Below are 23,313 nucleotides of genomic sequence, written 5' to 3' on the forward strand. Positions count from 1 at the left end.
TGCCCAGGCTTGAAGGATGGAGGACAGGTGCCCACTGGGGCAGCTCTCCCATCAGCCCTGAGCTTCCTGCTTTTGCTTCTTGTCCATCATGTTGGGGAGAATTACGGTGAAGCCCCGATGCTTCGTGCATGGGGACATACATGTTTCTCACAGACCTCCCATTTTCTTGGGAACTCATTGAATTTACATGTTGCTGTGGGGCTGTAGTGATTGGCAGAAACCATTGAAAACCGTGGTGCCGTCATGCACATTGACAAGCATTAGGGCCAATCGAGTGGCCGGATCTCATTGGCAGAAAGAGTGGACTTGGGGTGGCTGCAGGAAAGGGGGAAATAACCACATCCTTTGATTTGTCAGCTCGCTCCTTGAACATAAGGCTAAAAACCCATTTTAGATTTGGGGTTTTTAAAAACAGATCCCTTCTGAAATTTGGCCAGAATGACTTGAAACAAAATGATCCCAGAGTTGATTAAAAAGTGGTATGATATTAAGCTCTCTTCCTGGTCTGCACTAGAACTTCTGTTAACCGGGGGGTTTGTAAATGTGTGTTTGACTGTTGTTTCTTCATTCAGTTGCACTTATTATGTTAGATTTGGGCTTTATCACTTATTTTATTTTTTAAAAGGGAAACCTTTTTACAGAAGAGAGTGGTGAGGGGGTGGGGGATGTGGCCCCGCTACAGCCGCAATCTGAGTTCTCCAGTATGTTGTGCCAAGTCAATGGTTATTATTCCCCCAGAAAATAATGTCCTTTTTTTTTTTTTTTTTTTTTTTACTTGCTTTTAACATTCTGCCCTTGGCATCTGTTCCAGGCATTGTGGACGAATGGAGACTGTGTTCTGACAATGGGTTAAAGCAAGCCCTTATTGAAAAGCATTCTCTACTTAATTACATTTCCTTCTTCTGGAAGCTATTTTAATTTTTTTTTATAATCACATGTTAATTGTGTATTAGCGGGGCCTTTCTGATTAGTTGAAAACATAATGAAACCTTTGTAAACAACACAGAGAGAAAGAAAGGGGGACGTGTGAAGCAGAGACAGTGGTGACGAGCCCGTTCTCTAAAAAGACCACATAACTACATTTCTTCAAGCCCAGGAGGGGTGGAAATTGTACCTGGAAGTCCCTTTTTTGGGTGACAACTCCCCTAATGGGGAAGGCAGGACCATAGCTAGTAATCAATGAAGAAGAAGGGTGGGTTCAGGAGTGGCCTCTGTCTTCCTCTTCACTCCTAGCCCCACCCTGCTGGCATTCATTCATTCATTCAGTCACTCATTTATTCATTCACCCACCCAGTCATTCATTCCCTCACTCATGCATTCATTCATATGCTTACCAATAAATAGCTTTCTCTATTGAGCGCTGAGTGGATGCAGGGTTATTTACCTGCACTCTCTAGACCCTCAATACAGGTATTAACCTCATTTGTGGAGAAGGAAACGGGAGCTCAGAGTTGAGCTCACCCACTTCAGTTCAGCCAAGGCTGGGAAGCAGGAGAGTCGGCTCTATCCGTCCAAGGAGCCAGTCCCAGTGTGGTTCTGCAGTCGCCCTGGCCCTTCCCGTGCAAACTTGAGCAGGTTCTGGCAGCAGGCGGTAGGAGGAGCCGTTGGGGCTGAGCCTGTATGTGTGTCTGTTGGGGGGGGTTCCGCAGGCGCTGCTGTCCCCAGAACGTGCCGGCTTTGTTTTATTTTCCGCCTTTTAACAGCTTTACTGAAAGCAGCAGCCCCAGTTTACAATCCCTATTGTGGAAAAGAGGCTTCCCCCCCCAAGCCCTGCTCTGTTCCCCATTTACAGGGCTGGCCTTACAGGGGTTTGCAGTTCCCAGGCTGTTATTAGGGAAGCGTGGCCGGGGCGCTTAAAATGAAAGTGCTACTGTGTGCAGAGCGCCAGGTTTGCCGTGCGCGCTCCAAGGAGACGCTGCCAAGACAGTGTTGGGAACAGCCGCCAAGCAAAACACACGCGCCCCGGCCAGTGGAGCCAGCTCACTTCTGCAAATAGAGGAAAAATTGACTTTCTGATTTGGAGTGTTTCTACAACTAAGAAGAATCACTCCAGTGATTGTTCTAAAAATATTCTGGAGGAGGCCCATTCTCGAAGGCCTTGGGATTCTGAGCAGTTCTTAATTGTGCTTTTTATGTAATCTCTCCGGATCGTGTTCAAAAAAAAAAAAAAAAGTACTGAAGCTTGCCTGGTCATCCTCCCCACTGCCCTCCCCGCCCCCCACACAAGTGTTGCTGCAGCATGAGAGTGGCGGACACAGCAGAAATATTTTTTTTATCTCTTTGACTTCAGGAAGTATATTTGGGTTTTCATCTCCTGCAGCCGCTGTTGCAAGGCTCACATCTGAGCAGCCGAATCTAGAATCTAGGGCAGCCCCTGAAGTCCCTGCATTGGTGGCTCAGCCCAGTTCTGGAGGGAGGGAGGCTTTTTTGCGGGGTAGGGGTGAGGGGGGGGTGCTGACACATTTAATGCCTCGAGTCCCTCTGCCTGCTCAGGCTGGCATCCCTTTATAAGGCACAACTCCCTAGGAGCCGGGGTTCTACAGCTCCAGGCAACTCTGGAATTCAAATGATTTCTATAATGATGAAATTGACCGGGATTCCACCAGTTGGGTTTATTGCCAGAAGTGAATGATGTCAGCCCCTCTTCCTTTCTCTGTCTCTTGCCGTTTCTCTCCACCCTCTTTCTCCACAATTTCTCCTCCCCTGCTCACTCTCTGCCTTACCCCCAATTTCCCACTTTTCTGCGTTTTGATAGGTTCAAGCTGCAGGGCCTACATTAAAGCCAGGTCTTTAGTTGAAGGGTCTCTCCCGGGATTGGGCAACCCCAGTGCTGTGGACATTGGTGCTGGGTGGTTCTTAGATGTACAGTGTTTACCAGCATCCCTGCCTCTACCCACTAGATCCCAGCAGCACCCCCACACCCCAATCGCAGCAATGAAAGATGTCTTAAGACATTGCCAGAAGTCCCCGACTGGGGCCAAATAGTCTTCAGTTGAGAACCACTAGTGTAGCCTTTTTTTTTCCTCCCCAAACTTACAACCAGAATAAGGCCCGGAGAATATCAGTATCTATTTTTAGGTTCACGAATAACTAATATATAATAACAGGGTGGAATCAAAAGACTTGGAAATTGAGAATGAATTCCCAGTGTTGAATTTTGCCCCTAAAACGTATTTTAAAAAGAAATCACAGGACTGTCCTGGCTTGAGGGTCGTCCAGGTGTGGTCGGTGAGGGTGGCAACCTGACCATCACAGTGGGGCCTGCAGGAATTGGAATGGCCAGGCAGTGTTGTCGTCAGAGTCTGTACCTTCCAATACCAAGCATTTTCTCCAAAAATATTTCTCAAGCTGAGCTTATAGAACAAATCTGCTAGAATTAGGTAACTGATAATCTTGTTGGTGAACAGAGAATTTTGGGGAATTTGCTGGTGTTTTAGGCAATATACACGAGGACTTTCTCAGTTTTATTGCCCTTCCTTTCTTCCTTCTTTCCTTCCTCCCTCCCTTTTTTCGTTCCTTCCCTCCCTCCCTACTTCTTCCCTTCCTCCCTTTCTTCCTCCCTTCGTCTCTCCTTTCCTCCCTCTCTTTCTCTTCTCTTCCCTTCTTCCCTTAGAGATTTTTTTACCCTGTGTTAGGAATTGGTTGGACCTAGCCTGCTCACAAGCAAATACCTCATTTTAATGACATACGCAGTAACCATTTACTAGAATCATGTTCTGTGTCTTTGAATGTTGACTCATTGTTGGGGCATCCAATAGGGTCAGGTGCCAGGTGTCATTTCATCCATCAGCAAACCCCTCTTCGAGAAATCTAGAATTGGGTGGTCAGTGGGTTTTGTGCTGGGCTTCCTTAGAACGCTGTACAGTCAAGTATTTGCGTGACAGTCATTTCCTGGGCTCAGCCGAAACCCATCTTCCGCTGGTTCTCTCCGTCAGCTGGCCAGCTGAGCCAGCCTTGAGGTCCTGGAGCCATTTGGAACTCACAGGACCCCACCTCCCCTGGGGCCTGGGCTTCTCGGCTTCAGGTTCTCCGATGCAAACCTGATAGCAGCAGCACCATATTGAGGCCTCCCCACTCCAGATCTACAGTTGTTTTGGGCAGCAGCTCTCCTGACCCTGCCCCGCACTCCTCCTGATGCTGTCCGCACCTCCTTTGTCACCAGAACAGCCTCCTGTCCCTGCAAGTCCTGCTGCTTTCATCTGCCCGTGGGTGGGTGGGCAGTATGGGGAGAACCAGCTGGCACAGTCTCTGTGGGCCACAGGCAGGAGCCGCTGGGCCACCCAACCACCATACTGGGCTACTGGTGTTTGGAGGGGGACTATCCTGTGAGCATGGGTGCAATTATCTCCTCCACCTGGGGAGTGTGTGTATGTGTGTGTGTGCACGCTCCTATGCACACACACACACACCCCTGCGTTTTCGTGTGAACCTGCTGGGGGAGTGCTAGGTTTCTGTTTCCTGTAACCTCCGGTGGCGTTTTGTACATCTCTGAATCCTCTGATTTTCTGATCACTGGGCAGCTTGGCTGCACGTGGGGGCCCCGGAAACTCTGACACTGAAGCCTGGCCTGGCCTGGGCAGGATGACCATCTCTGGCTGCCTGCAGGCCGGAGGAAGCTGGCACAGTGGCAGAGGCAGAGTGCTGTGGACAGGCTGCAGGTTTTTCATATGGAAATGTGAAATAATGGGGTGATTAAATAGAGCTGTATATTAAAGTACATCTGACATTAGAATTACCATAATGTGCTGTAGCCTTAGGCTGAGTACTTTATTTGCCATCTGCGTCGGCCCCAAATCCCCCGGGGAAGCGCTAAAATATTCTGAATAAACTCAGCTCGAGTTCTTATTGAGAGTAAAATACCATTTGTGGCACGTCGTATTGATTCGTCTTAATTGTGGTGCAGAAAAGAACATTCAGTTGCTGATGACTTTTGTACTTGGTGACAAGCTGGCTGCAGCTACTCTAACACTGCAGTTGGTTAACCTGGACGGGCCAGGCAGGAGCAGTTAGTGCCACCGTGGGCACAGCACAGCTGGGGCTCCCTGCCAGCCCCCCTGCTCTCCTCCAGGGGCTGCTGGGGAAAAGGGCGCCCATTGGGGGGGCAGAGGAAATTCACTCGCGGCCCGCCGGACCTCCTCTTCCCACTGCCCAGAAGCCCTGACCCTCTGGGGTTGCCCTTCCGGGGCCATAGCCTCAGTCTCGGCCCTTGCTTGGAGAGGTTACTCTGCATACTTAAGAAAACAAAACAAAACAAAACAAAAAAAGAAAGGGAAAAGAACCCACCCACCCTGACCAATCCAAGCTTGGTTGGTTCCTGGTTAGTGGCAGTGGGACCCAGTAATGGTCCCTGCAGCCCTTTGGGGGGAAAGTGCTTTCGAAATGCATTAGAGATAAATGAGTCATCGGTGGGAAAACACGTGGTGATCCAGACAGCGCTCCCCATTCATAAGGTCCAGTTTTCACCCTGTAATTGCCTATCATTATACACAATTTAAATATTCAAACATTCTCCACAAAGCTTGGGCTAGCATGTTTTTATTACAAATTCAGAACAAGGGAATAACCTTTAACTTCAGAGACAAATGAGACAAATTTACAAGTGCATGTCTGCTGTTTTCTTGTGTTTTATCAATCCCCGCGGACCAGAACACTTTGGCTCTCACGCCACTCAGAACAATATACATATATTACTCCTTGTTTGTCGTGCGTCGGTACCGAGTCCCTGTGCATTCGCTAACCTAGATCACTGGGGCTGAGGCTCTCCATAACGTCAGTTATCTCCTCAGAGCTCAACGCACAGTCCGTTAAAACGAGATTTCCTGCCCCTGCAATGCTTCTTGGGTGGAATGTGGAGATTTTTGTGGACTTAAGGAAAGGAAGGCCGGGGGCCTGCCGCGAAGGAAGTCGTGCATTACGGGGAAGGCGGACTTCCTGTGTCGGCCGGCACGTGTGCGTGAGATGCGCGTGAGGTGTGCACACACGAGCACCTGGGGGCACTTGCACACACCGCAGCCCACACCTTTTCTTGCCTGTTTATTTCTTAATTCACTGTTTTTCCCATTAAATGATAAGGATGGTTTGCTCTGTGCTTCCCCGTCATGTTCTCTGCTGAATTCCTATCCCTAGAGTTCTAGAATCCTTTCAGAGAAACCCCATATTTTTTTGGGGGGGGATGAGGGAAAGAAACCCTCCCAAACAGCTCCTCAGTCAGCCTGCCAAACCTACTGGAAGAGGGTGGATAGGCCCTTTTCAGGGAAGTCAACAGAAAGCGGGTTCAAGGGACTGTGACGCTGCATTCATCTGTTTCAAGGACATATTATTTCTAGCGGATTAGAGTGTCTTATGCAAAGGGGGAAACTCTCTAAAGATGATCTGGAGAAATGCATCTAGTTTTTCGAGAATGTCGTACGTGGGTTGACATGTAAAGTCACTCCGTGTGTCCTGCCTATGGCTCTTCCATCTTAGTAGCAAACACTGCTGTTCTCACCCTGCCCCGAAATGCCCCCGCGGTCAGCGATGTCTTTTGGTTCAGGGCTGGGTGGCTGTTTCCTGAGCCCGAACAGCACACCTGGCTCAACCACAGAATTGAACAGTTGAAATCGAGACTGTTTGGGGAAATCTGAGGTGCATGGTGCCTGCAGCGGTAGTTTAGTTTCAATACTTCCCTGTTCCACAAAGAACCTGGACCGCCCTGTTCCTGAAGGTGGCTCATAGGCCAACGGTGTTCTGATGAGAAGCTTGATGGAATAACGCAGCTCCTGGTGGAGAGGGTGGCTTAGAAGCCACCTGGTAGGGAAGTAATTGGATTTTAAGTTCCCTTTTTGTGTTTTCCACCCTCCCCCACCCCCGCCAGCTGACCCTCTGGGCACCATTTCTTTATACCTATGGGTTCACAGTTTGGGAAGGGTGAGTCTGGTCTGAAACAAAGCTCTCCAAGGGATTCACCTACATCATGTTGTACTGAACAGCTGATGACTCAAGGACGTCTTGAGTGTGGGCTTGAAAAGTCCTCATTTTAAAAGAAAACATCAAAATTTTCACTGTGATAAAATTGACAGCGATGGAATTTGATCTGTATCCAGCTAAGTCTCTCTGCATGTTTCCAGATCCTCCTCAGACTAATCCCGAGCCCCCTTTCCAGTTCCACCTCCAGTTCTTCCCCTCGGTGGCTCTAGGATCCCACCTCCATGCATGCCTTTGTGCAGGCAGGTTCCCCTGCCAGGTACGCCCGTTCTCTGCACGACAGACTCATTCTTCCTGAACTCAGCTCAGGGTTTCCTCCAGGGAGAAATCTCCCTGATCCTCCCAGGCTGTTGGTCTCTCCTCCGTCTGGGTCCCAGACCATGTGGCGCTTTACCAGTGACCTTACTCGATGTTTGGGGACTCACCAGCCCCTTGCACCAGATCACAGGCTCATTTCTGTGTCCCTGTGCTCAGCACAGGGCCTGGCACAGAGCAGGCACTTCGTGCATTTGTGGCGTGAAGGAAGGAAGGAGCATATGCATAAACGGGGTCCAGATGGTCCTTTCACCTTTTGCTCTAACGGTACAACGGTTTCTGGGGTGCCAGATGTAGTGTGACCTTGGCTGTTGTGATGGGCTTCCTGGCGTTCTTAGGAGAAGAATAAGAGCCCCTGAGAGGGGGCCACAAGCTCTTCACATTGACATTTAGCCCTGGGTTTGGATGGTGAGTGTGGGTGAGTGAGGACAGCCCTGTGTTGGAAACCCCGCCGAACGAGCAGGGGCTGCACTGGGTGGAAATAGCCCTTGAGGAATTCTCTGTAGCCATGTCCAACTTGAACTCACCCCCACACAGTGTTTCCTGCCTGCCTCCTCCCTAGGACTCACTCAGCAGGTTCTGCTCTGCCTTAGAAGCCTTTGTGCACCCCTTAACCCGCCCCTGCTCCCCTACCCCCACCTGTGGCCTCCTGGAGGGGAGGGGTCATGGCTGATTCCTCTGCTGTGCCTAGCACCTAGTACGTAGTGACTGGGTGAATGAATGAATGACTGAATGAATGGATGGATGAGAAAGGCGTGTACCCAGAGTATGTGGGGCGAGATTAGCTCTCTTTGGGTTCACTCACTCCCAGGAATGCTTCTTTGGCTCGAAGCAAGATTCATGGTGTTTCTGTGCACACCTGGCCCTCTGGGGGACAGTGGGGCTTGTGTTTGAGGCATCTGTGATGGCTGGAGCCCCAGTCTCCCAGCGCGAGGTGACCCCAGGCATTTAAGTACAAAGTTTAGCTCTGCCGCACGGGCACTATTGGGGTAAATGGACGGTCCGCAAACACTTTGAGGCTAAGTGAGGTTTCCTCACTGTGTAAGGCCCCTTTATTCTTGGCCAAGGGACGAATGGCATTTCCTGCAAAGCCTGCAGCTGCCGTCGTTGGCCAGCTCTCTGGTGTTATGGGTGCAGCTGGAATGATTTGCCATGGCTGGTTGAAGCCCCTCCGCAGGGCCCGTTACAGCAGAGTTTGCAGTCCCAGTGGAGGGGCAGCGGGTGTGCCTCCAGGCACAGATCAGGTTATCAGTCTGGGCTTTGTGACCCACAGGCCTTGTGACCTTGGGTCCCTTACTGAGTGTGATGAGCCTCAGTTTCCCTTTTCTACAAAATCTGGACTAAAACCCACTTCTGAAAATCACTGGGAGCGTCTACCTCAGATGCCAACACTGGCACGTGCAGGTTGGATACGAGTTGAATGTACCACAGTCAAGGGCGAAAATGACCATGGTGATCAGGTATCCAGCAGCGTTCCCATAATGCTGTGGGAGGAGAGCTGGGTCATACCTGGGCTGGGTCTAAAAAGATAATTTGCAGATATAGAGGGAAAGGCAGGTATTCTAGACAGAGGGAAAGTGCACAGCCTCAAAGAGAGGACCAGGAGGGGGCATGGCCAGCACATAGGTGGGCTGTGAGTCCGGCCAGATTCTGAAGCTGAGTACCCCGTGCTTCCTCCAGGGCCGCAGGGCCCGTCAGCTCTGAGAGTTGGGAAGATCACTAGCCCGCTTGCCCACTCGCTTAAAGGTAGGGTGGCTTAAAGGTAGGCAGAGGCAGTGGCATGGTGTCCCGGCCTTTGTGAAGTCACTTGGGGTCCTGACATGCTCTGCTGGTTGGCACGCAGCTGGCTGAGAGGGTGGGCGTGCTGGTGGGGACTCTGCCACTAGTGCCCGGGTAGTGGGGCCGTTGTCGGGACTGCTGAGTGGAGGTGGCCTCGCCTAGAGGGCAGACAGTGGAGCTGGGCGGGCTCCCCCAGCGGTGATGACTTCAGTGACAGACGATGGGGAAACAGAACATACCATTGGCACAGGTCACCAACAGTCCTGAAGGACATGTGCGTAGTGCCACGCCGGTGGCCCGAGTCCCAGTAGTGGACAAGACCAGGTCGATGGATCGCTGTCCTTGCGGAGCTTGGAATTCAGCCCAGACAGTGCATTTTAAATAAATAACCCAAGGCCAATAATGAGGCCTTGGGCAACTTACTTAAGTTCTCTGAGTGTCCTTTATTGCTCCTGTAAAATGTCAGTGTGTAGAGTTGTCCAGGACTAAATGGAGTGAGGCGGGGGAGAGGCAGGCAGAAGGCAGGTCTAAACGCCCAAATTCTGCCAAGCCCTTGCATTCCTGTCTCCCTGAACGTGTCCCTAGCAGCACTCCTACTTTTTTCATTAAATAAGTGAGAGGGTTATTAGGTGTTCCCGTGTCCCCTGGAGTGTGAGCTGTAGGGATAGTATCTGTATCCCTAGCTACCAGCAGAGGACCCAGTGGCTAAGATGTCCAGCCCCTGTTTGTTCAGTGAATGAATGAGAGGCAGGTGTGGTGATTGTCTGAGCAGGACACACACTCTGCCTGGAGTGTCCAGCGCTGTCTGTCCTGGTCCCCCATTTGCTGGGCTTAGTGCCCCAGGCTCCAGGGCTGGCCCGAGGCGGAGGCACGCCCTATATAGATAGCAGTGGTTGTCTGGAGCTCGGGGCTGAAGAGAAGTCTGAAGCCTGGAGGAGAGGGCGGGGGTGGACTGACACGTCTGCCACAGGCACTGCTGGAGGGGCAGGGTGACCGCTGAGGCCGGCTGAGCTCTTCATCTCCAGGGACAACATTTAGGAGTCGTGCTACCCCCAGCTGCACCCCCAGCACCAACTCCCCACTAAGTGCCCCTCTGGCTTTTTCATGACATAATCAGCATGTCTCCGAGATGTTGCGAGTCTAGCCAAAAGCAGCGCATCTCGCATTTTAATCAGCACATGGGCTGGAACCAAAAGTGAGTACAGAGGCACGCCCCTGGGCTGGGGCGCCCGGGTCTTTTGACCAGGCTTTTGTGAGTATAACATAGCGCTCAAGAACACAGCCGGCTGCGTAGCCTCCGGCAAATCATCTTCTTTCTTCCAGTCCTCAGTTTGCTCATCTGTGAAACGGTACTGATGACAGTTCTGACCTCGGGAGTTGTTAGGAACCTCTGGTGAGGTCAGTTATACTCAGCCGTGGGCTGGCTTGTGGTAAGGGTTGGAAAATGGTTTATTGTTGCTGCTGTTTTTATTATTCCCATGGCTCCACCTTCTCTCTCAGAGAGGCTGAACTTTGATAGAAGTGTTCAGAGCGAGCAGGGGTGCTTATCGATTTTGTGGAGGACTGTGTTCAGTAGTGATATAAACATGAAACTTACAAAGACCCCCGAGGTGGCCAATTGACATTTTCTTTCTGGGATCATGAAAGGGGAGATCGTTTTTAAACTAATAAGGGGTCTACACATCTAAGAGCTCATAGTGCTAATAATTATCGTCGCTTTGGAACCGTGGAGACCTCGACGTTAGCAGCCCGAGATTCTGAGGAGGACGGGGTGGTTGGCCAGCAAATCCGGCCCTGTCACTGGGCACTCGGCACCCTGCAGTCCAGCGAGTGGGACGGGCCTGCCATGGGGTCCCTAGGATCCCGCTTCCTGCCCCTGGACCTGGCTGCCTGGCATCTCATGTCCCCTCCACCAGGTGTTGGATGGCATGTTGTCCCCTGTGGGCTCACTCGCTCTGAAAGTTCTCCCCTTTAGGGTCCAGGCCAGTGGGGGACCTGACTGGGTCCCATCAAGGGGTAATCCATGCCCTTTACTGGGAGGACACACAGTGTGGCAGGAGATCCTCTCTTTTGGCCGTTTTCATTGGGAAACGGGCCCTGACAAGTGTAAAGGAAGGACTGGTCCCTCGGGGGTGCTGTGTGCCAGGCAGTAGCTTGGGGTCGGGAAGCCTGACGAGGGGCGAGGCCCTCCCCCTGCTGGCTGTGGGACTCTGCCTCTCTGAGCTTCAGCTTCATCATGTGCCAGCAGCAATGCAATCCTGGCCTGGCCTCCCTCAGCGGCCGTGTGAGTAACCATGAAATGGCTAGTGCATGTGGGGATGCCAAACCAACTGTAAAGTGCTTTGCAAACTGTAGAGGGCCAAGACCCAGTTCTTATGTCCGAGTAGCAGGATTCTCAGTTTTGCCTCTAGCTTTTGGAGGACAGCGGCAGGATATCTATCACCCAGGCCATGCTTCAGCTGGGAGGTGGTAGCTCCTTGCTCCCTTTTGAGCAGCAATGAACCACTAAGTCTCCCACAAGCAGGATATACTTCTGTTCGGTTATCACTTGGCCTTAGGAGGAGACTGGTTAAACTCTCGCTCTCAATTATGGCCTTTTCACTGAATAATAACTCAGTTAAAAGTGTGTTTTTTTATTGAACATCCCTGATACCTTTACTAGTATTATTAGAATCACCTGCATAATAAGGAGGAAATTATTTAAATGCTCATTTAAAAAAAAAGCAACACCTAATAGCAGAGGGAAAGTAGCATTTCATTGCAGGCGTCCAGTTTCATGTGGGTTCCCAAGAGTCACAATAAAAAATGATGTTTCCTCAATGTTTGCAAGTTTCTGCTTCCCTGGAACCTCTAATGCATTAGGCAGGCTGCATTAAAATTCCTCCAGGGTTTTATTACTGCCCGAGTTACACAGGAAGGCATCGCTGAAACATCCACTGCCAGGTATGAGATAGGTAATAAAAAACGCATCATACGAAGCCCAAACCTTAACATCTGCCTAGCGATGTGCAGCTTTATAGGGTGTGTCCACATACAGGATTGCACTTGGTCCGCCCGCCCTTTTCAGAGGCCGGCGGATTATTCCCATTCTACTGATGAGGAAATCGAAGCTCAGAGAGAGAGGAAGGACTTGATTGACTTCACTCTGCCGGGGATGTCAAGCAGAGGTATCTCATAACCGAGAGATGCCAGTGGGGATTTTGAACTTGAGAAAACCATAAGGGGCTCCCTTTAGAACCAGTCGAGCAGAGATCCAGTGTGGACTTCTGCCCACTGATATTAAAAACGTCTGAGGAAGGAAGAGGGAGGAAACAAGGGAAGACACGGGTCCTGGGCGCTGAGTTGCCAAGCCTGGTTTGGCGCCCCAAATGCAGCTGACATTTGTAGGTCTGTCGGCCGGGTTTCTGGGCAGGTCGCTTCAAAGTAATGTAGGCGTTGACCCATCCATTTGGACCCTCGGCAGCTGCAGTAGCAGCCCGGTGGGAAGTCGATCTCGTCTGGGCCGTTGGCAAAGTCCTCACCTCATGGAGATGCCAGCTCAGCTCTGGGCAGATGGCCCTGCGCTCCAGGAGGGGGTGATGGTGAGGAAACCTCTGGCTCCGGGCACGGGAGAGGGCCAGCCCTCTCTCCAAGGGTCTTCCACTGAATATAAAACTGAGCCGTCCAGGACTGCGTGTGCCTCAAGTTTAAAACATTTAGTGAGTTTTTGAACAGAAAAATATTCCGAGTGGCTCTTCAAAGACTTTGTGACATTGTCCAGTTCTTAAAAGGGAGCTGCCCCCGTGCTCAAGGCTACTTCTAGGCAAGAGATAACCATGAAGTGGTAATATGGAAATGGACATTTTATTAAAAAAAGGGAAGCAGGCAGAGTGGAAAGAGAGTTGCCTAGAGGGACCTTTGGTGATTGTTAAAAAATCGGAAGCTGTCAGATCTGGGGAAGGCCGTCCCCTGCAGTGAGTCTTGTCCATCACATGGAGGGAAGTCTGGGAATGAAAGCGTTTCAGGGGTGCAGGAAAAGAAAGAGGTTACCATGACATGATCTATCAAGTGGCCTTGACTTGCTAGATACACATAGCTCATACCCACCTGGTGGTGAATTATGGACAGGTAACTTCCTCGCTAGTCTGCTCCCAGTTAGAAATTTAGAGGTGCAACCCCCCCGCCCCCCCAACACACAAACTTTGTTTTTAAACAAGAAGTGGAAACATCTGAGCTGCTTTTTAGAACATGTAGCTACATGCTTCCCAGCAGCTGCCATTTTGAGTTTATTTTTAAAAAGTGTTTTAATCGGCCATTTCATTCCCGACCTGCCTATGTAGGAGTTCTGAATTTTCTTTTGATAGCCACATTCCTCACCAGCAGTGGAACTTTCTAGAAAATGTGTGGTGGTCAGTACAAGAAACAGTAAGTGCTCTGGAGATACCCAAGGAAATGAAAATGTTGGAAAAAAGAGACTGGGGGAAGGGAGGCGGTCGAACTTAAAAACAGCGGAGAAGCAGCGGAGCAGCTGTGTGCCACAAATGGATTAATCAGAGTGGCTGAAGCTGAGAGAAGGGCACAGAAGCGTCCTTTAATTTGAAGATCTATGACCTTGTGGGATGTGGCACTTCATTTGCGTTATTAGCTCCTGTGTCAGAAAGGGACTTTTATTCATCTTCTTATTTATTACTTACTTATTCTGCCTTGCTCGAGAAGTGGGTTTGAGGACAACGCGGAATATGGCTTCTGGCTAGCTCTCCTGTATGACGGAGGTAAAGAGTTCCGTTCCCCACGTCCATTAACTAATAAGCCGAGGACAGGAGCTGGTGCCTGCAAGGAAGCTGGCGCTTTCTATGCTAGTTGAGTGGCATGAGGACAGGGAAGGCGGGGGCACTGGTGAACCCCTCCATCTCCTACAGTGACAAACACGGCCACCCAGGGTGTTGGGAAGCCTCCCGCCGTTTCCCAGGTGGGGAAAGTTCTCTTCAGGGGTTCCAGTGTGAGGAACTGAGTTACCCAGACACACTGGGAAAAGGAAATTACTCAGACACCCTGGAGAAAGAAAATCACCTCACAAGTTGTCCTTGAGCTGTTTTCAAAAGCGAGGTGAAGCTGAATTTCCGAGTTCTCTCTTTTCCTTTCTGTCCTTCTCCCTACCCAGGGGTCTCCTGCCCGCCGAACACACAGACACCACAGGGGAGACGAGAGTGAAAGGATTCCTATACAACACCAAACTTGTAAAGCATGCCTCGGTGTCCGGTGGTGGGTGTTCTGGCCCAGCTGGCCCTGTGGTCTGGGACACCCTGCCTCCTGGATGGCTTGGTGCTTTTCTGTGACATGGCACACATTGCATGGCATGGTGGCCCTGGCCCCTCGGGAGCTGTCAAGCCTAGTCTACCTGTGTGGAATTCAGGGCATTTGGTCCCTGAGTCACTTGGCATTTACTACTAAGGGTGCAGTCCAACCAGAAATATAATTTGTGGGTGGAAAACAAAAAAATAAATCTCTGCACGGGCTTTCAGAAGTCCTAAATGGATTGGGGAGAGGCTGAGATGGGGTGGGGGCTGTCTTCTCCACCCAGCACCCCGCTGTACCCCACGTCACCTGATTGATATTGGCTATGGTCACCAGGGCATTTGTGGCTTCTGTACTTTATCAGCATTAACGTCTTCCAGGTACAGGGAAGTTTGAAAAACCAAAAGGGGTTCTTCAAGATCGCGGCTGTGATGTCGTGTTCCCTTTTCCTTCCTGGCCAGTGAGCCAATCTGATGGTAGAAGGCAGGGCCTGCCCGCACCTGTCCCATTTATGTAAAGCATTAGGAGAGGTTCAGACTGGAAAAGCAGCCAGCTTCATCCGCAGGTTGAGGAGGGTGGCCACAAGCCAGGTTCTGGATGAAGTGTTCAGCCTCCATTTTGTGACTGCCCCAGTGATGGACAAAAGACTGGGACATTTTGGCTCAGTGCCGTCAGTGTCCATGATGATTTGCTCCCGATGTCACCAGAGCCAGTTTGTAACAAACCCATGCTTGCCTCCATTCATCCTGACTGCCATGCCAGTTTTGACATTCTTTCATTCAGTTAGCATTTGGCAAAGGACTTCCTGTAGGCCAGTGGCCTCCAGCCCTCCCTCTCCTGGGAGGGTCTTTGGAGGCTGCATTCCACACAGTGATTAGGGTGTGTGAGGCCGTGGGGGGCAGCTGCCACACAGTAGTGAACTTGACAACATTCTGAATTCCTTCTTTTCCCACATAATCACGTTTAAGTTTGACAGTGCTTTCTGTACGGACACTAGTGTAGGAAATCCTAGAATTTCCTGTAGCAAAAATCCTGAGTGATGCGAGTTATCAGCCATTTCTCTTCAAGTGTTTGCAAGGTGATTCAGTTTGACTTGCGCTTTTCGGACTTTCTTGGATCAAATATTGCCTAATCGGTGGTTCTCAAGGGGGGAGGGTTCGGTTTTGCCTCTCTGGGGACAGCTGGTAATGCCTGGAGAGATTTCTGATCCTCATGACTGGGGAGGGAGTGCTACTGGCTTCTAGTGGGCAGAGGCCAGGGATGCAGCTGAATGTCCTACAGTGCACAGGACGGCCCCCACGACGAGGAATTATCTGGGTCTAAATCAATAGCACCTTGGTTGACAAACACTTTAGAAGGTTGCCACGGTGAAGAGGGCCCTGTACGGCTGAAATTGGCCCCGGCTTCTTTTATACAGTCCAACCTTGATATCATCCCTATTATTGGAATCAGGCATTCTCACAAACATGACCTCATCTGGCTTCTGAGATAATGGGAATAAGGACACCTTCAGGGACAAAAACCGAGGCCTGTGGAATTGGAGTAACTTGCTGAGGTCCTCTGTCCAGTCTGGGCTTTGCCAGGGCCGCATGCCCACAGGGCCAGCTTCTTCAGCCCCCCCAGCCAGGTGGAGGCACACAAGGCCTGGCCAGAGAGTCCTCATGTCGCAGGCTTGCTGGGAAGTGGCCCACAGCCGCCTTTCAGAGACAGTCTCTGGTCAGTGGCCCCGCGGTGCGCACGCCCCGTGCCGCTTCTCATGCTCTCTTCTCTGCCTTTCTGTCCGTGTGTCTCCCCAGGTAAAGATGAGCCTTCCAGCTACATTTGCACAACATGCAAGCAGCCCTTCAACAGCGCGTGGTTCCTGCTGCAGCACGCGCAGAACACGCATGGCTTCCGCATCTACCTGGAGCCAGGGCCGGCCAGCAGCTCACTCACGCCACGGCTCACCATCCCGCCGCCGCTCGGGCCGGAGGCCGTGGCCCAGTCCCCACTCATGAATTTCCTGGGCGACAGCAACCCATTCAATCTGCTGCGCATGACGGGCCCCATCCTGCGGGACCACCCAGGCTTCGGCGAGGGCCGCCTGCCCGGCACGCCGCCGCTCTTCAGCCCGCCGCCGCGCCACCACCTGGACCCGCACCGCCTCAGTGCCGAGGAGATGGGGCTTGTCGCCCAGCACCCCAGTGCCTTTGACCGAGTCATGCGCCTGAACCCCATGGCCATTGACTCACCCGCCATGGACTTCTCGCGGCGGCTCCGCGAGCTGGCGGGCAACAGCTCCACGCCGCCGCCTGTGTCACCGGGCCGCGGCAACCCTATGCACCGGCTCCTCAACCCCTTCCAGCCCAGCCCCAAGTCCCCGTTCCTGAGCACGCCGCCGCTGCCACCCATGCCCCCCGGTGGCACGCCACCGCCGCAGCCGCCTGCCAAGAGCAAGTCCTGTGAGTTCTGTGGCAAGACCTTCAAGTTCCAGAGCAATCTCATCGTGCACCGGCGCAGCCACACAGGCGAGAAGCCCTATAAGTGCCAGCTGTGCGACCACGCGTGCTCGCAGGCGAGCAAGCTCAAGCGCCACATGAAGACGCACATGCACAAGGCTGGCTCGCTGGCCGGCCGCTCCGACGACGGCCTCTCGGCTGCCAGCTCCCCGGAGCCCGGCACCAGCGAGCTGGCCGGCGAGGGCCTCAAGGCGGCCGATGGCGACTTCCGCCACCACGAGAGCGACCCGTCGCTGGGCCACGAGCCCGAGGAGGAGGAAGAGGAGGAAGACGAGGAGGAGGAAGAGCTGCTGCTGGAGAACGAGAGCCGGCCCGAGTCGAGCTTCAGCATGGACTCGGAGCTGAGCCGCAACCGGGAGAACGGCGGCGGCGGGGTGCCCGGGGTGCCCGGCGCGGGCGGCGTGGGCGGCGCGGCCAAGGCGCTGGCCGAGGAGAAGGCGCTGGTGCTGGGCAAGGTCATGGAGAACGTGGGCCTGGGCGCGCTGCCGCAGTACGGCGAGCTGCTGGCCGACAAGCAGAAGCGCGGGGCCTTCCTGAAGCGCGCGGCGGGCGGTGGGGACACGGGTGACGACGATGACGCGGGTGGCTGCGGTGATGCGGGCCCGGGCGGTGCGGTCAACGGGCGCGGCGGTGGCTTCGCGCCAGGCACCGAGCCCTTCCCGGGCCTCTTCCCGCGCAAGCCGGCGCCGCTGCCCAGCCCCGGGCTCAACAGCGCGGCCAAGCGCATCAAGGTGGAGAAGGACCTAGAGCTGCCGCCCGCCGCGCTCATCCCGTCTGAGAACGTGTACTCGCAGTGGCTGGTGGGCTACGCGGCGTCGCGGCACTTCATGAAGGACCCCTTCCTGGGCTTCACGGACGCGCGCCAGTCCCCCTTCGCCACGTCGTCGGAGCACTCGTCCGAGAATGGCAGCCTGCGCTTCTCCACGCCGCCCGGGGACCTGCTGGACGGCGGCCTGTCGGGCCGCAGCGGTACCGCCAGCGGCGGCAGCACGCCACACCTGGGTGGCCCCGGCCCTGGGCGGCCGAGCTCCAAGGAGGGCCGCCGCAGCGACACGTGCGAGTACTGCGGCAAGGTGTTCAAGAACTGCAGCAACCTGACGGTGCACCGGCGGAGCCACACCGGCGAGCGGCCTTACAAGTGCGAGCTGTGCAACTACGCGTGTGCGCAGAGCAGCAAGCTCACACGCCACATGAAGACGCACGGGCAGATCGGCAAGGAGGTGTACCGCTGCGACATCTGCCAGATGCCCTTCAGCGTCTACAGCACCCTGGAGAAACACATGAAAAAGTGGCACGGCGAGCACTTGCTGACTAACGACGTCAAAATCGAGCAGGCCGAGAGGAGCTAAGCACGTGGGCCCGGGCACCCCGCACCTGTACAGTGGAACCGTTGCCAAGCGACAGAATGCTGACTTGACACTTGCCTCTGTGTCACCGCCACTGAGCACCCCGCCTGTCCCCTTGGCCCAGGGGGAGGCGGCCCTCCAACCTAACCTGTGTCTGCGAAGTCCTATGGAAACCCGAGGGTTGATTAAGGCAGTCAAAATTGTGGAGCCTTTTAACTGTGCAATAATTTCTGTATTTATTGGGTTTTGTAATTTTTTTGGCATGTGCAGGTATTATTATTCTTTCTGTTTAAATTCCTTTAAAAGATTTTGTTGGGTATCCATCCCTTCTTCATTTTTAAAAAACCCAGTAGTAGCCTGAGAAATGACTCGCAAGCAATGTAGAACAGAAGCATATCTTTTAAATTATAATTTTGGGGGGAGGGCGCTGCTTTTTTGAAATTTAAGCTAAGCATGTGTAATTTCTTGTGAAGAAGCCAACACTTAAATGACTTTTAAAGTTGTTTACCTTTTTATTCCTTTTTTTTGGTCCTGAAATAAAAAGTGGCATGCGTTTTTTTATTTTTTATTTTATTTTTAGTTTTAGTTTTTTTGTTTTGTTTTTTTTTGGGGGGGGGATGTACAGCGGATAACAATCTTTAAAGTTGTAGCACTTTGTTTCCGAATTGGAGTGGAGATGTAGCACTGATGATGTCCTGAGTAACAGAGGCCTTTTCTGTGTTGATTTCAATCTTTACATTATATAAGGGAAACTTGGAGTGGTGGGGGAGAGGCCCCCCGAAAACTCAGCACTGCCAGAGAAACAGGAGTTTTTGAGGGCTGACCCCGGAAATGGCCCGAGAGCATTCTAAAATTGTGCATTATCAGCAGGTACTGTCCCCTTCTTGGAATGTGGGTGTGCCCTGGGTTGCCATCGTTGCTATTTGATGTAGAATAGGCTAAGTAAAATGGGCTGAGGGTACTATTTGGGTAGATGGTGGTGGCCTGCAGTGACACAGAAAGGAAGAAACCAGCGGTGTTCTTTCAGGCTTCTTCTGGCTTGATAGCTTCTCTCTCTCTCTTTTATCACCCCCACCACAAAAATCCCAAGTCCTGCGTTGCTACAAGTAATGAATGATAATTTCTCAAGCAGACAAGTGCCGTCATGGCAAATTGAGGGAAGTTAGTGTTCTCATATGACGTACACCGATGACATTGTACGGATTGGGGTAACATCTTGTGAACTTCTGTTCCCTTTTACTGGAAAAGCAGGGGAAGAGTTCCATCCCAAGGTGCCGAGAGCTACTTCCCAATTTTTTTTTCTATCCCATTAGGTTGGAAGGTACTAAACATTGGACTGTTGAGATTAGACATTTGAATTCTGTTGACCCGCACTTTAAAGCTTTTGTTTGCATTTAAATTAAATGGCTTCTAAACAAGAAATTGCAGCATAGTCTTCTCTTTGGCCCAGAGGTGGGTTAAACTGTAAGGGACGGCTGAGATTCAGTGTCAGTGTTGCTAAGCGTGGCATTCACAATACTGGCACTATAAAGAACAAAATAAAATAATAATTTATTGGACAGTTTTTCTACTGCCATTCAATTTGATGTGAGTGCCTTGAAAACTGATCTTCCTATTTGAGTCTCTTGAGACAAATGCAAAACTTTTTTTTTTTTTTGAAATGAAAAGACTTTTTAAAAAAGTAAAACAAGGAAAGTACATTCTTTAGACACAAACAAAGCCACATTTACTTTAAATAAATTTTTAAAAATCCTGGTTGAAGATAGAGGACATGAAAATGCCATAAGACCCAATCAAATGAAGAAATAAACCCAGCACAACCTTGGACACGACATCCATTGTTAGCTGATCCTCAGCCCCTTTTGTTTGTGGGACAACGCTGCTTAGATGTGGAGTGGAGGTGATTTACTGCTGAATTAAAACTCAAGTGACACAAGTTACAAGTTGATATCGTTGAATGAAAAACAAAACAGAAAACAATTCAGGAACAATGGCTAATTTTTTTCTAAAGTTAAATTTAGTGCACTCTGTCTTAAAAATACGTTTACAGTATTGGATACATACAAGGGTAAAAATAAATTGTGTGTATGTGTGTTGGAGCGATCATTTTTTTTTCAAAGTTTGCTTAATAGGTTATTAAAAAAATGCCACAGTGGCTGCGTGTATATTGTTTTCTTTTGGTGACGGGGTTTTAGTATATATTATATATATTAAAATTTCTTGATTACTGTAAAAGTGGACCAGTATTTGTAATAATCGAGAATGCCTGGGCATTTTACAAAACAAGAAAAAAAAACTTTTTTCTTTTCCTTGAAAATGTTGCAGTAAAATTTAAATGGTGGGTCTAGAAATTTGTTTTTGTCACAGTAACTGTAAAGTCGGAGTTTTAGTAAATTTTTTTCTGCCTTGGGTGTTGAATTTTTATTTCAAAAAAAATGTATAGAAACTTGTATTTGGGGATTAAAAGGGGATTGCTACACCATGTAGAAAAAGTATGTAGAAAAAAAGTGCTTAATATTGTTATTGCTTTGCAGAAAAAAAAAAAAAATCACATTTCTGACCTGTACTTATTTTTCTCTTCCCACCTCCCTCTGGAATGGATATATTGGTTGGTTCATATGATGTAGGCACTTGCTGTATTTTTACTGGAGCTTGTAATTTTTTAACTGTAAGCTTGTCCTTTTAAAGGGATTTAATGTACCTTTTTGTTAGTGAATTTGGAAATAAAAAGAAAAAAAAACAAAAACAAACAGGCTGCCATAATATATTTTTTTAATTTGGCAGGATAAAATATTGCAAAAAAAAAATGTGTATGTTAAGTCCTATTGTACAGGAGAAAAAGGGTTGTTTGACAACCTTTGAGGAAAAGAAACAAAAGGAAGTAGTTACATGCTTTGGTTCACAAATCATTTTAGTTGTATATATTTTTGACGGAATTGGCCTATACAAGGACCGTTGGCGTAGGGCTTCACTCTAATTGCCCCGAACCTTGCATCAAGGCTCCCTGGTGTAGCCACAGCAGACTGGATGGGGAATCCTTTATTCGTGTCGAGTGGAAAAAAAATCAGTTTTTGTAAAGGTGTCGGTAACATTTCACAGAGCCCTCCCTTTCTCTAAGAGGCCGTCTGTACAACGGCAGCTGTAGAGAAGAGTGCGAGTGACCATCTTCCTTCTCTACTGTCACCACTGTGGCAGTTACCACCACCACCACCATCACCTCTCCTGCCCTTAAGAGCAGAAAGAAATGCAAACCGAGCTGTCTTTAGTCCTTGAGAAAATATTAAACAAAAAAATGGAATAACAGGAGCTGGCATATCAGCTAGGCACAGGTGATGTGATCTGCTGTTGAGACCAGTGCAAACTGGGTATCAGGAAGGAGTCCCAGGGCCAGGACCTTTCATTCCATGGAGAGTGTTGGCCTATTGTCTTTCTTATCTGCTTTGCTGCTTTTCTCTCCGAAACCTACATTCCGTGTTTCCGAATGCCTAGGGCCTGGGATGAATTCGGTGCCTTTCCATCTCTCTCTCTCTCTCCTCTGCGTATCCTCTCCATTCCCCAGCCTCTGTTGGTCCTTTATTTGTTCTTTTCTTTTTAATTTAATTTATTTCCTTTTTCCCTTTCTGCCCCTTCCCTCTTTTTTTTTTTTTTTTTGTAAAGCCAAGTAGCTTTAAGATAACAAAGTGGGTTTTTTGTTTTTGTTTTTTTTGGATGAGGGAATAATACATTTGAAAAAAAAACAAACAAAAAATACCTATATCAGAAAGCCATTTTTTATTTCAGGAACTGTAAGAAACCATTATTTCAGGTTATGAAAGTATAACCAAGCATCCTTTTGGGCAATTCTTTACCAAATGCAGAAATCTTTCTTCCGGGAGCTTTTCTGTTTAATATGCTCTTTCTTCCTTGCCACTTAAGGCTTTGCAAAGTGAAAAGAAAGGGGCAAGGAGTGGGAGATAAAGCTGAGATGTCATTTTCCTACCCGCTTCACCCCCAGACCCACGGGCTGCCCTATTAAGGTACTTGAGCGCCTCCAGGGTGATCCTTCTGTCGTTACAAATGCTAGCCAGCTCTTAGCCAGCTTCACAAAGTCACCAGAATGCCAGGACTAAGCCATCCTAAAGCACAACGATTGTGTCTCTGTCTGCTGATGGCAGAGAAAAGAGAATTTTGCTTCTCTTTCATGTTTAAAAAGCCAACACTGCAGCAGACAAGCCAGTGGGAGAGGCCGCAGCCTGGGCGACCCAGCCCACCTCAGGCCGGTTCCCACACTGCCACCACTTTGTTCAAAGTTGTCCCAAATTGGAACCTGCCACTTGCCATTAGAGGGTCTTTCATGGGGAGAGGAGGAAGCTGAACTACCTAAGGAAAATGTGAAAAGTAAAGGAAATCAGCCTTTCACCCCAGTCCTGAGTGACAGTCAAAGGTTGTGTTGAACACAGGCAACCCCGTGATTTTGGTGCTCTTTGTACCCCAGCCCTGCAAAGCAAAGTTACATTGATTTCAGTTGTTTGCATTTGTATCGGCAAGGCGAAATATTTTTATTACCTTTTCTATTATTGTATGAGCTTTTGTTGTTTACTTGGAGGTTCTGTCTTTTACTACAAGTTTGGAACTATTTATTATTGCTTGGTATTTGTGCTCTGTTTAAGAAACGGGCACTTTTTTTTTATTATGGATAAAATGTTGAGATGACAGGAGGTCATTTCAATATGGCTTAGTAAAATATTTATTGTTCCTTTTATTCTCTGTACAAGATTTTGGGCCTCTTTTTTCCCTTAATGTCACAATGTTGAGTTCAGCATGTGTCTGCCATTTCATTTGTACGCTTGTTCAAAACCAAGTTTGTTCTGGTTTCAAGTTATAAAAATAAATTGGACATTTAACTTGATCTCCAAACTTTGTCCTTTTCTGTGTCTTTTAAGGGTGGGGGATAGACAGCTGATTTCCAAGGATGAATTGAAGGTCCTTCTCCGTTTTCCTCCTGACCCAAACCCTTCCTCCCAGACCTGGGAAGACAGGAAATAATGGCGTGAGACACCAACAGTTCTCTTTATTTGTCGCTGTGAGCCTGTGTGATTTAGAACAGTGGTTCTCAGTCCTGGATGCACGTTGGGATCACCTGGGAGCTTTTAAAATCT

General features: G+C 49.9%; 1 protein-coding gene across 4 annotated transcripts in view; it reads left to right on the top strand.

Moving 5' to 3' along the window:
- BCL11B (BCL11 transcription factor B) overlaps positions 1-23,061 on the top strand; it is a 94,543-nt gene extending 71,482 nt beyond the window's left edge. For all 4 annotated transcript variants that reach the window (XM_033109387.1, XM_033109389.1, XM_033109388.1 and 1 more), the window contains one exon: positions 16,128-23,061. In XM_033109387.1, coding sequence (XP_032965278.1) covers positions 16,128-18,178 — 2,051 coding nt within the window. In that variant the 3' untranslated portion in view covers positions 18,179-23,061. The remainder of the gene's footprint in view (positions 1-16,127) is intronic.
- Positions 23,062-23,313: the final 252 nt, after the last annotated feature.

Source organism: Rhinolophus ferrumequinum, chromosome 6 (assembly GCF_004115265.2).
Source record: "Rhinolophus ferrumequinum isolate MPI-CBG mRhiFer1 chromosome 6, mRhiFer1_v1.p, whole genome shotgun sequence".
Lineage (NCBI taxonomy): Eukaryota > Metazoa > Chordata > Mammalia > Chiroptera > Rhinolophidae > Rhinolophus > Rhinolophus ferrumequinum.